Source organism: Salvelinus sp. IW2-2015, linkage group LG27 (genome assembly GCF_002910315.2).
Source record: "Salvelinus sp. IW2-2015 linkage group LG27, ASM291031v2, whole genome shotgun sequence".
In the NCBI taxonomy this organism is placed as follows: domain Eukaryota; kingdom Metazoa; phylum Chordata; class Actinopteri; order Salmoniformes; family Salmonidae; genus Salvelinus; species Salvelinus sp. IW2-2015.
In genome coordinates, this window is record NC_036867.1 from 14,793,510 (window position 1) to 14,805,822 (window position 12,313).

At 45.4% G+C, this 12,313-nt stretch overlaps 1 protein-coding gene across 11 annotated transcripts in view; it reads left to right on the top strand.

Moving 5' to 3' along the window:
• The window catches only part of asap1b (ArfGAP with SH3 domain, ankyrin repeat and PH domain 1b), a 219,849-nt gene that overhangs the window by 158,657 nt on the left and 48,879 nt on the right, over positions 1–12,313 (top strand). For 3 of the 11 annotated variants that reach the window (XM_070435406.1, XM_070435415.1, XM_070435416.1), the window contains 2 exons: positions 11,016–11,088; positions 11,990–12,135. The exons of the other annotated variants lie outside the window; for them this stretch is intronic. In XM_070435406.1, the coding sequence (XP_070291507.1) occupies positions 11,016–11,088; positions 11,990–12,135 (219 nt within the window). The remainder of the gene's footprint in view (positions 1–11,015; positions 11,089–11,989; positions 12,136–12,313) is intronic. 11 annotated transcript variants of the gene reach the window in all.

The window sequence follows — 12,313 nt, forward strand, 5'->3', positions numbered from 1 at the left end:
GCATTAAATCTGTTTTTGGTTTGTGTACCATGAAGATACCCATAGTGGCGTGTCTGGTGTGGAATGTATGTCTGTTTGAAGTGAATGCAAATAGATTATACAAGTGTTGTGGCATGGGTAACAGGTGCACTATCTYGCTTTAATAGCTGGGTGCTCTRCCATATATGACAATTATGACTTTRAATGAAATTCCAAGTTCGAGAACATTGGGATTTCATTTAAAGGTTACACAAGTGGTGAGACATTTTCAACACACAAGTGTTTCTTAAAAATAAGTGTTCAATTTCCCCTCAACCCTCAACCATGAAAGACTGTCATCCATGTTGTTGATGTTAGTTCTGTGTGTGCAGTTAARGGCAAGGTGTGCTGCTTTGTTTTGAGCCAGCTGCAGCTTTGCTGGGTTTTTCTTTGCTGCACCTGACCGCATCACCGGACAGTAACCAAGATGGGATGAGATCAAAGCCTAGTATAGTTGATCTTTGTGTCCAAAACGCAGAACATCTTTTTAGAACAGACATACCTCTCCCCATCTTGAACATGATAACTGACCGTCCAATGTTACTCCTGGGAGTTCAGCTTCTTCAACTTGATCAACGGTCACACCCTTTATGCACGGCTCCAGTTGAGGTTTAGGTCTAAGAGAAGGCTCTGAACCGAATAAAATGCTTTTGGTTTTAGATGTATTTAAGACCCGTTTGTTSTTAATTACCCATTCTGACACTGACGGTAACTCCTTGGTAAGAGTCTCAGTGAACTCACGCTGGCTGTAGGTGCTGATGTCTGGAGTGTTCAGTCATCAGCATACATAATAATTGAAGCTTCTTGTGAGACAAGTGGCAAATCATTTGTAAAGTACAGTGTTGGGCCGCCACCTTGAAGCCAATTAGCAGATGCTCATATCCAGAGCGACTTACAGGAGCAATTAGGGTTAAGTGSCTTGCTCAAGGGCAAATTGACAGATTTTTCACCTGGTAGCTAAGGGATGCCAACCAGCGACTGGCCCAACCTGCCGGCCAAGCAGTTTGTCATGACCCGATCACTGGGTCTGAGAAAGAGAACAGTACACTGGCAGATCTGATTCTCACGGCTGACTGGCTGACTGACTGACAGACGATGCATGACTGCGATGGACAGCTGACAGACTGACTGACAGACTGATGACAGACAGACAGACAGACAGACAGACAGACAGACAGACAGACAGACAGGACAGACAGACAGAAGACGACAGACAGACAGACAGACAGACAGACAGACAGACAGTGGTTAGACTAGAGAAACTTCCCAGAATACGGAATGAAGAATGTTGAGACTGATGTGCGAGGCAGCTCAATCCCATCACCATGGCAATTGCACTACTGTCTGTGCACATGTGACATGATCTTGGATCTGGGAAAGGAGGTAGTTGAGGTTAAAGGGAGACAATTTATGAACTGAGATAAATTTGTCGTCCACAAATTTCACAGTAATTAACAGAAAGAAAGTTTTTTTTTTTCTCTCAAAGAAAACATGTTTTTTAAGTTGTCAGTGAAATACCATGGTGTTAAAACCAATGTTCCCTTTTTTTCGGACTGAGAAAATTTCTGTTTGCTGAGACAGCTTGAATGTTGTAAAATATGTGCAACTTCGGCGTATGTTTACTGTGAAACTGAGGGTGTAAGTTACAGTTAAAGTTACGTTTTTAACAGTGGCAAGTAGTCTACATGTGGCTAATTTGATATAATAATAGGCCTACCAGAGTGGACCTACCATTAAAATAATAGAAAAAAATACTCCATAATTTGACATAGGGAATATGCTGTTCTATGTTATTCTATCATACAATTCCTACAGGATCGCAGAACCAATAGTGTGCGTGGTGTTCAATGTAGCTTCATGCCATGAGACGTTATAAAGAAATCACAGGGCTTGTGACATTCACCTGATTATTGCATTGTCTTAGCATGAAGGTGACTGAACATGTTGTCGTGTTTTTTTTATGCAGTATCTTAGTTTATTGAGATTGATGGGATTAAGGGAATAAAGAATAGACAGACCAAATGTTAAGTTAATAGCTGGTTAAGCATTGTAACAATACTAGGCGTGGAGTCTGGGGATCCCAGATAGTCGATTACCTATCAATTAGACTACCGTATACATTCTCTCTTTTCAATAGAAGGTGAAACATAACGTGCATACTAACTTTTGAGTTTCTTCAGTAGGTCATAATTGAAAAGCATGACATTTTCTTTTTTAAATTGCTTGTCATTTCTTTCTTTTTTTTCTTTGTGTTAAATTTTTAATTTTTTCTTTTTTTTAAAAATTAACAGACAACAAGTTAAGTTCTTTGCTTACAGGTAGCCTGTCCGTGGTGTGTTGCCAGCCGACCCACACGTGATTAAGTATTGCTCTGACAGGGGTGGAGTTAGGGCCACGAGCTGGAGAGTTTGGTGGGGTAGAAGCTTCACCTTCAGTTTGGCTCATGTTCAATTCTGGCACCCCTTATACCCTAGGCCTTGGCTGTGATCCGGCTCATTCTATTGTGAGTGGTATGGCATGTTCCATGGTTTGTCGTGCTCTGCTAGCGCGCAGATCCACCCGATTGCGACGAAGTAGAGGGAGCACAACATCCACCGGGTAAGAACGTGGTGGCAACTCTCTGTAGGCATGTGCCAGCTCCAAAGTCTGTGTGGTCTCCCGGCAGCGGTTTCTTCTTTAAGTTTCACCCATCCAGCTCTGGTAGGTTCCGAGCAGTCGTGTCGTAGAAACACTTAGCGAGCTGCTTTCTGTGTCGCGTATTGTGTGTTCCGTGACGCCAACCATGAGGAGGGCTCAAGTTAGTGTTTAGCTACGGGATAGGTAGTCTTCAGACGTCTGGACAGAAGGCGTTGGTGCGGGGGCCTGTCCATGTTTTCGGTGTGGTGGTGTGTTCTCTCACTGTTAATGTCGTTTCGTGGGTCGTTGCTGTCGCGCAAAGGATGCTTAACAGGTTTTTTGCACTTTGTTTGGCTGATGTCTGTCTTGGCATTTTGCTTTGTGTATGAGAGGAGGTCAGTGTTTACATCCGTTTGAGGCGAATACGCTTGAATGTGCAGTGAATTGTGCGGCATTGTCTGTTGATTACTCTGTCACGGCTGTCTCGCTTCGCCTTGCAAATACTGCGCTTTGCAGCGCTTATGACTGGTACGTCTGAGACAAGCTCGGGAGCACGTTTCCCAATTTCCAACCCAGCATAGAGTTAATGTACGATAGTAAGATATGATCCTTTAGTGTCTGTGGTGAATAAGTCATGCTTAGATGATTTGCAGGCCACTGTTGGGCAGTTGGTGAATTCGATGGATTTTCCTTTTGCTGTTCATGACGCGTGATGTGTTCATGTGGTCAAGGTTGCAATGACAACAGTATTTGATTTTATCAATGTTTGCTCTTATGACATGTTGCACGATAAGTAGGCCTGACGATAGACATGTCGTCACTCCAACGTGTACTGGAGTGTTTGCGGGTAATGCAATGCTTTTAGGACATAGAGCATTTTGGATAATGTCACTAATTGACACACACTGATCTATCTCTTGGAATGAGGTCCAAGTATTCTCTCACTGTGAAAGTGTATCTCTTTTCAGATATGGCCAACCTGCGAGAGCCATGGCTTATGGAGTAGTGTTACGTGCTAGGTCCTATAGTCATATGTTGGTCGATGCTGATTCTGACTGCTAGTGTGTGATCTGTGAGTTTAACGTAGTGGCTGATTGACCATCATGTTGAACACTATTGTTGTTCCTTCGCCTGTAGCGAACAACGTGGACTGCTGCGTGATAGGCAAAAAACGTGCTTAACCTGTCAATTGTGCCTGTTGCCTGCATCAGTGTGTCGTGAATGTACTCTCAAGGTCTGTGGCTTGTAAATGACCTTCAGGCTGTAGTGTTGCTTCAGAGTATCGGAGCAACTTTGAAGCTCCTCTTGGGGCGATTGAGGAGAGGTTTCAAATATAGGCATAGCAGAGGTTTGTGGTCAGTTTTCCGAGGGGTGACCAGCTCTGCCATAATAATGTAGTGAATGAGAAATCGCTGGAGGAAAGAAGCGATGCTGAGGCACTCTTTCATATATTGTGCAATAGTAATTTGGTGTCGGTGTGGAGGTAGCGCTCTCGAGGCACGCACGGGCTGGCCTTCTGAAATAGCAGCATCCAAGTCCCTTTGCTAGGTCGTCTTGATTGTGACAGGCTTGCGTTGACGTCGTAGTAGCGCAACCTGGATGGATGAAGCCAGAGATTTCATCTTATGCACTGCGGCCTCGTGCTTGGTAGCCAGTGCCATGTGTGTTCTTTGTCCAGAACCGGGCAGAGGCTCAGAATGCTGATGGTGTGGATGAACTTTGCAAGATAGTTTGCAAAGCCGATGAAGACGCTGTTACTCCTTTTGCATCAGACGGGTTTGGCATATGAGGATCGCTTGACCTTGTCTGGGTCCGGCTTCAGGCCTTTTGCCGAGAGAATGTGGCCATGGAAGTGGAGCGTTCACTTGAACTTGCAGCTTCTTAGGCCAAGACGAAGCTTAACTGATCGGCAGCCTTCATCAGTGCCAGGAGCTTCACATCGTGGTCGCGTTTGGCTTTCTTCGTCTGTTTCACCACAGCCTACGATCAGGATATCATCGGCGATGGTCTCAATGCCCTTGGAGCCAGCCAGTAATCGTGTGCTTGCTTTGTATACGGTCTCAGGCTCCACTGAGACACCAACGGAGCTTGAGCCAGCGTTTCCGACCCCAGGGGGTCAGAAGGTAGGTCATGAGAGCTGCTTTTTTCGTCCAGCTTGCATTGAAGGAATGCATCTCGGCATCCACCAAGGTGAAAATCCTGGCCTTGGGAAGCTTATAAGAGGCATCCTCTAGTGTGCATGATTGTAGTGGATCGTTTCAGTGCTTGGTTCAGATGCTGGGTTATGCGAGAACCTCGCTTCTCTGGTTTTTTCACTATGACCATATTGCTGATCCGTCAGTTGAGTTCAGGTCACAGATGTCTGTGGCCATCGGCCTCATACTTGTCCAGCTGGGCCTTCACAGCCACTTTATTGCAATGGGCACATTGCGAGGCAGCACATGTCAAGTGTACCTCCCAGGCACTGATTCACGGGCATGTTGAATACATCGTCATCTGCTGAGTAGTTGTTCTTTGGAAGGGGTCATGCTTGCGACATTGATCCACAATGTGCGGTCTTTGTCAGTGAATGCATAGTCCAGGGTTCGCATGTAGAGCCTGAGAGGAGAGGATTTTGACTGGTTTTCCACAATCTCAAACTCCAGCTGTGTGTCGTCCCCGATAAACACATTCGGTTCAAAGGTGCCTAGAGCTCATTGTTTTCTCTGAGTAACGCTTTAGTCTAGTATCGGGCAATAGATGTGTGTCAGGTGCCAGATTGATTTTGTCTTTGTAGCTATTACGTTGCATGTAGCACCCGAATCCAGTTGACATTGTTGTTGCTTGTTGTGTAATCGATGTGTCCAAACATTTCTTCCCTCTTGAGTGTACAGCCAATGGATTCATGCATGTAAATGTATTTTCACTGTTCAGCTCTGAACATTGAGTAACATCATCAACACAGTGAATCTTGCCCTCACTCACCCTTCTTTTGCTTTTGGAGCACACTTTTGCAAAGTATTTTAGTTCACAAGCTCTGCATGGTTTTCCGTAGGAGGGCAGTGTCTTTGCCACGTGTGTGTGTATTCCCACAGTATTTACATGCTACGGGGCTCTCTGTGTTCACCGTTGGTGGTGAATTACTCTGCCTCGATTGGTTTTGTCTGAATGTCTGCCTAGCAACAGCGTGAACAGTATCAACGTGGAGCGTAGGGTTTCCGTTTCCATTGCTCTCTATCTCATGTAGTGACTTCAGCAGTGCGGCACATTTCGATGGCAGTTATAATGTTAAGCCTCTCTCTCTCAGTAGGCGGCGCGTATTCTCATTTGCAATTCACAGTACTATTTTGTCACGAATCAGTTCATCTTCTAATCCCGTATTCACAAGTGGGGATTTCTCTTCAAACGGGTTACAAAGTTGTGTACTGACTCACCTCTTCCTGTTTGCAGCTTCCGAAAAACGAACCGCTGTAAATGACGTTTCTGGCGGGTTTGAAGTATCTCCATGCATCCAATATAGCCTTTGCATCACACTGTTGTTCGTGCGTGAGGTGTAGATTGTGCGGTAGATATGCCTGCAATTCGCTGCCCATTAAACTCCTCAGAGTTGCGCTTGTACCTCGTTGGGTTTCTCAGTGGAGGTCGCCAGCGCATAGTCCTCGATTCATCCCTGAATTGTCCAATTAGTATTCCAGTCCTGTGAGAACCATGTGATTTGGTGGCGGATGTTCGCTGCCATAGCAATTGGAATAAGGAGATTTCTGTTGCCTTCAGTCATGGAGGGTAGGTAGTGACTGCGCTAGCTAGCAGCTACAACGAGTTGCATCAGTGTGTGTTGAGTCGGTAATCGGCGTGTGTTTTTGCATACTGGAACGTAACTGCGCCTATACTGTACTTAGCTACAAAAATAACAAACGTGTGTTTTCCGAGCCACTTCTGATACCATGTTWCAGTATGATATGTCGGATTAAGGAAYAAAGACAGACACCAATGTTAAGTTCAATAGCCTTGTTAAGCATTGTACAAATGCCTACGCGTGGAGTCTGGGGAACAGTCCAGCTAGTCGATTACCTATCAACTAGACTCCGTAACAGTAACCACTTTACAAAATAAAATGCATTATTATTCCCATACCATTATTATTCCCATACTCTCCACCTATTTGCTGCTTAGCTTATTCAAGCATGTCTCAAAATACAACACTGCCCCTCTTAGACCAAAAAATACTCTTTACCTGACTCACTTTTCAAAGATGTCTAGAAATGTACACGTTTTGTGCTCTTGTAGGAAGCAATCACTCCCACATTGCTGACTACAAATTATTTTTAATTGGGCTAATAACTCACTAAYTAGCAAAGGATATGAACAAAATGTGCACACGTGTCTACATGCAGCTCTCGCTTTGATCTCAAAACAAGTGTATCTCCTCACGACCGCTCATGTTGTAAACACAGTCCAGTTCAAAGTGAATGGCACATATCCMTATATGGYAAYGGTCTATTTGCATAAAGGCCTACTGAAGCTCTGGTTGGTTATGCCGCACCGGTCTGTGTCGAGTACGGGCTGAGTCGTGAGTGTCAATGCAATAGAATCCTACTCCGATGCCTTCTGCCTASAACAGAAAATCTTGCATAGTTTGTATTTTCTCCGGTATGTTGCATTGAAAGTGGCTAATATTGCATTGGTTCGATCACAATTCCCACAGTAAAGGKAAACGTTGATAGCGTTAACTAAAGGGGAAAACTCCAGAAAGTTGAGTGAAGTTCAATCTCGTGCTTCTCTGTGCAGGCTGATATTTCTTCTGCGCAGCAGTCCCGGGGGAGCTGCACGCCTGCTCATGTGCGCCACTTAGAGGGAACATTGGTCATAACTAAGAGAGAGACCAGAYCAGGACATGGTGGCTGCTCAGTGACAGGCAGGCCTGCTGCTTCCTGTTTCCTGTGGAAGGAGGGCTGGAGGGGAAATGCCAGGTCTGCTCTGCACTGGGAGGATAAGGCAGGAACTCCAGGAAGTGTTGGAGCTGCAGCATATCTACCCTTCCGTGTCCCATCACGCTCAACCACAGTGACCAGTGACCAGTGTCCTTCACCTCTGACCTCTCCCTGCTGGGTCCTTGACCTCTTTGGGTTGGGTTCTTGTCCCTGCGAGGTCATACTGGCGCTTTAACAGCACGCTGACACTGACTTGTGGGATTTCACTGCAGCACAAAACGGGCTTTCATGGTCATAGGCGTTTCACAGGGGAATCTGCACAGGAACATGTACATTGAGCTGCTGTAGGATCCCTTTTAGAAAATGAGGTATAATACATCTCGATCCTCCAACTCTTGTTTTGAGTTGAGTATTCAGATCTAGATCTGCACTCATTGGCCCACACACTCACCAATCACACTAGGCTGTGTCAGAGCTTAACATTGGCCGTTGGTCGATCAGAACAAAGCATTGACTATATTGAATAGTTTGCAGGCTTTGTGAGGCATTCTTGCAAGAGTTGAGATGCATTCTTACTGGTTGCCAGGGGGTGCAGAGAACTCTGTGCCAAGTGAGCTGTGTTCCATTTAACTATTTTGTCCCTTGGAGACTGAGCTGAATGCTAAAAGCCAAATCTACTTCCCTCCTACACATCTAGCGTTTCTCCTCTTTGACACTTGCTCGCATATTTTACAGCAAACCTACAAATGTGGAATGAGAATGTGTGGATATCGGTCGTGAATTGTCCTGAAAGCATCTCAAAGTCTGTACTGCTGTGATGAATATGTAGGCCTAGCTATTTTGAATGGCAGTAATGTCACTAATGATTGACCTTGTTCAGTCGTAACTGAAATCCATACGGCCGACACATACTGTATGTCGCTTCATCGTCAATTATAAATGGCATCAATGTACACTGTGGTTCACTCTGTGGGAAAACTGATGCTGGTGCTTTAGGACAAATGCCTCTAAAAACCCTAATCCTGCAGTCGCAAGGACCCTGGGTACCCAACACACACATCATCCGACATCCCTGCCCCTGTAACGTCAAGTCGACGTAGCATGTTCCGTATTAATGTAAAATCATGTTCATATCAAAGCGGAATATTTAATTAGGACAAAGCAGACACAGAGAGGATTATGGGTGAACTTTGGCAGGGGTGCCAGCTGCTCCTCGCTCTCTCTGTCTCTCTGTCTTCTGTTCTATGTCTTCTCTCTCTCTCTCTCTCCTCTCTCCTCTCTCTCTCTTCTCTCTCTCCTCTCTCTCTCTCTCTCTCTCTCTCTCTCTCTCTCTCTCTCTCTTCTCTCTCTCTCTCTCTCTCTCTCTCTCTCTCTCTCTCTCTCTCTCTCTCTCTCTCTCTCTCTCTCTCTCTCTCTCTCTCTCTCTCTCTCTCTCTCTCTCTCTCTCTCTCTCTCTCTCTCTCTCTCTCTTTTCTCTCTTCTCTCTCTCTCTCTCTCATTAGAGAGGCAGTCTGCCTGCTGCTGCCCGCCTTGCCTTTGTTCTCCTTCCGGAGAAGTCATCTCACTCTACTGCCTCACTGAATAATCATTCATGGATTAGGGTGTCAGGGGGTCCACCATGGTGTCTCTGACCTTGTCGGTGTCCTTGGTCTGCAGTATTATTATGATTGAGTATTTCTCTAAGAGGAAGAGAGACTTAGGGATAAACAGGTTGTTTGCTAGATTGTAGACAATGGAGTACTGCGAGAGCCAAAGAAATGTGTTGGATAGTATATGCTCAGTTTTATGAAAGAGGTGTTGATTGTACCAATATCACTCTCTACAAKGTTTCCTTCTTCGTGCGTACACATCACACACTCATTTTACATTCTAGTCTAGATAGGACCACACTGAACGTTAAGATCACTTACTGTAGGTGAGTATTTGTATGTAGGCAATGGTATATGCACTTGCGCCAGGTCGGGCTCCTGTGTTAGAGAGAGAGATCAAAGCACAGTGCCCTGGGAGAGAGGGCCCCAGGGCCATGCACTGCTGTAGCCGTAATTGGGGAAGAGCCACGTTAAACTGTCCGGGAGCCAACTGAGGCCGGGCTTAATTAAAATGCATGAAATTTAATGAGCTCCACCAACGTTGTAGCGTGCCTTCCCTCCGGTCCTAAAGTAGGGTATTTATGTTGGTGTTTATCTTCTCCATAAGTGAATGTGGCAATCTAATGGTTCTGTGAGTTTCCGTTTTAATGAGTGAAATATGGATCGTTTTTTACCTCAGAGAAAGAGGAAAGCATAAATATACCTTAATTTACTGTGGATCAGGAATAATTGAAAATCCACATGTACAGTATGTGAAAATGAAACATTTGGAATCTGAAGGATAGAATACCGTAAGCGCTTTCATTGATGATCTGTGTGTGTGTGTGTGTGTGTGTGTGTGTGTGTGTGTGTGTGTGTGTGTGTGTGTGTGTGTGTGTGTGTGTGTCGTGTGAAAGTACTGTTTGTGATGCTATCAAATCCTATTAAACTGAGCATTTGTTTTAGCAGATCCAACCTCCCAGTCAATTAATCTGGCTCTATGGCGAATGATACAGAAACTCCTGCATCGAAAAACACAATTCACTCAACATTCGCTCCTCACGGAGATTCTGCACATAATTCTTCTCAGAGATTTTGATAACAAACACATTTCCATGTAGGCGTTAGTAGTGCTGTGAGCCGAGAACAGTTTCAGAGTAGCTTTGCCCTCAGCGGCGATAAAAGCATGACATCAGCGTTCTCTTAATTGCACGCTCTGTGCGGTGAGAGGATCTGGAGGTCGGTATCGCAGGCTGCCTCCCGAATGGCGCCCTATTTCCTATACTGTATAGTGCACTACATTTGACCAGGGCCCATAGGAGTCCGGTCAAAGTTGTGCACTATGAAGGGAATGGGGTGCCACTTGGGACGCCACTTGGGACGCAGCACAGGCCAGGCAGCRCTAAACACAACATGGCCGCCCGGCTGTAAACAAACATCTGCCTTTGATTCAATCACTGCGCTAGTACAGATCATAATCAAGGAAATATGTAAATGAGTGCTAGAAACTTCATTACTCAAGGTACAGCAGAGCTTTTTTGGGGGTTTCCCTTGTGAAACACAGAAGAGTGGAGAAGAGATGGATTGTAAGACCCAGCTGCTCCACCTCGGGCAGTACCGTCCTAATGATGCTACTGAATCTAACCGTTTGGAATTCCGTTGGACATTTTGAATGCCATATTTAGGTCAACTGGTGCTTTTTTAGCATTTGTTACGTTGTTATGCCCGTTTTTATGCAAGCACTGTAAATAGCTCATAGGGGTTCAGTGCGTTAGCCTCATACTCAGAAATTACTAACATTTACAGTATATCAATGTTGTTCTCTTTTGGTTACAAAAGTCCAGTCTGTGATGCTACTATAAGTCCTTAACAACCCTCTCTCTCGCTCGTTATGTGTTCACAGGCTTTGGATCAGGACAGGACTGCGCTGCAGAAGGTGAAGAAATCGGTCAAGGCGATCTACAGCTCAGGCCAAGGTGAGAGAAAGCTCTCCCTCAGTTTTCTAGGCTCGTTAACCAGAGGGTTACCGGTTCCAATCCCAGAGAGGATTTTGAGGAAGGATGTGCTTGTGAAAGACATTGAAAAGCTATTATCTATAAATAGACTGGTCTGGGTGAGTAATTATGCCCTCTTATGAATCTCAATATTTCAGAGTGTCAAGCTTCTATCCACAGTCAGTTCATTTGTAGGTTGTTAGGGCCTTGAATAGGGGGTTTCTGGACCTCTTCTCACCTGACCTCTCTCTCAGGTCTCCTGTCGGAGACTGGATACAGTTCAAACCCAGTCACTGTCCAGATGCTCGGTTTCTGCCTTGTGCCTTAATGATAAGTACAGATTGGTGCTACTGTTTGAATGATGGGGAAAGCAGCAATGATGGGAAAAGCAGACTTGCACACACAAGGCCCTGAGAAACACAGACCCTGATGGAGCTGTACTCCTAAAACGACGAATGGGAGTCTGACCCCATTGCGTCATGCATCAATACATTTTTCCTAATGAAATGGCAGTCTACCAATGCTCCTCTGCAACCCATTCACCTACACCCAGTTAACATGATTCACCCCTACATGTTAATCCTGACAGTCTGACAGTCTGATTTAAATGGCAAAAGTGATTCGACGGCACGCGGAGCTGTTGCATTTGTAACCAGATGGCCAATGTCAACCTTTCCATGCTTGACCAGGATCACCACTCCGTGGGTGTTTCCCAAATGGCACCCTATTCCCTATGCAGTGCACTACGTTTGACCAGAGCATTATGGGCCCTGATCAAAAGTTGTGCTCTATAAAGGGAATTAGGGGACGTTAGAGCCTAGCACCACCACCCTTGTTGTTGAACCGAATGCTAACCCTGGTTTTCTCCCTCTGTCTCCACTAGACCACGTCCAGAATGAGGAGAACTATGCCCAGGCTCTGGATAAGTTTGGCAGCAACTTCATCAGCCAAGAAAACCCTGACCTGGGAACAGCTTTCGTCAAGTTCTCCACCCTGACCAAGGAGCTGTCAACCCTGCTCAAGAACCTGGTGAGATGCATAGGACTGACGGACCCGTCGTTATTGGCCGGTGAATTCCACAATGTTCACAACGCATTTGACAAAAAGGGTGTCCTTTGAAGGAGGGCGCCAGCGTTTATGTTTATCTTGGGTAGCAGGCTTGACTTGGGCTTGTGCGACTTGCTTGTCTTCATTGGAGAGGCGTCTA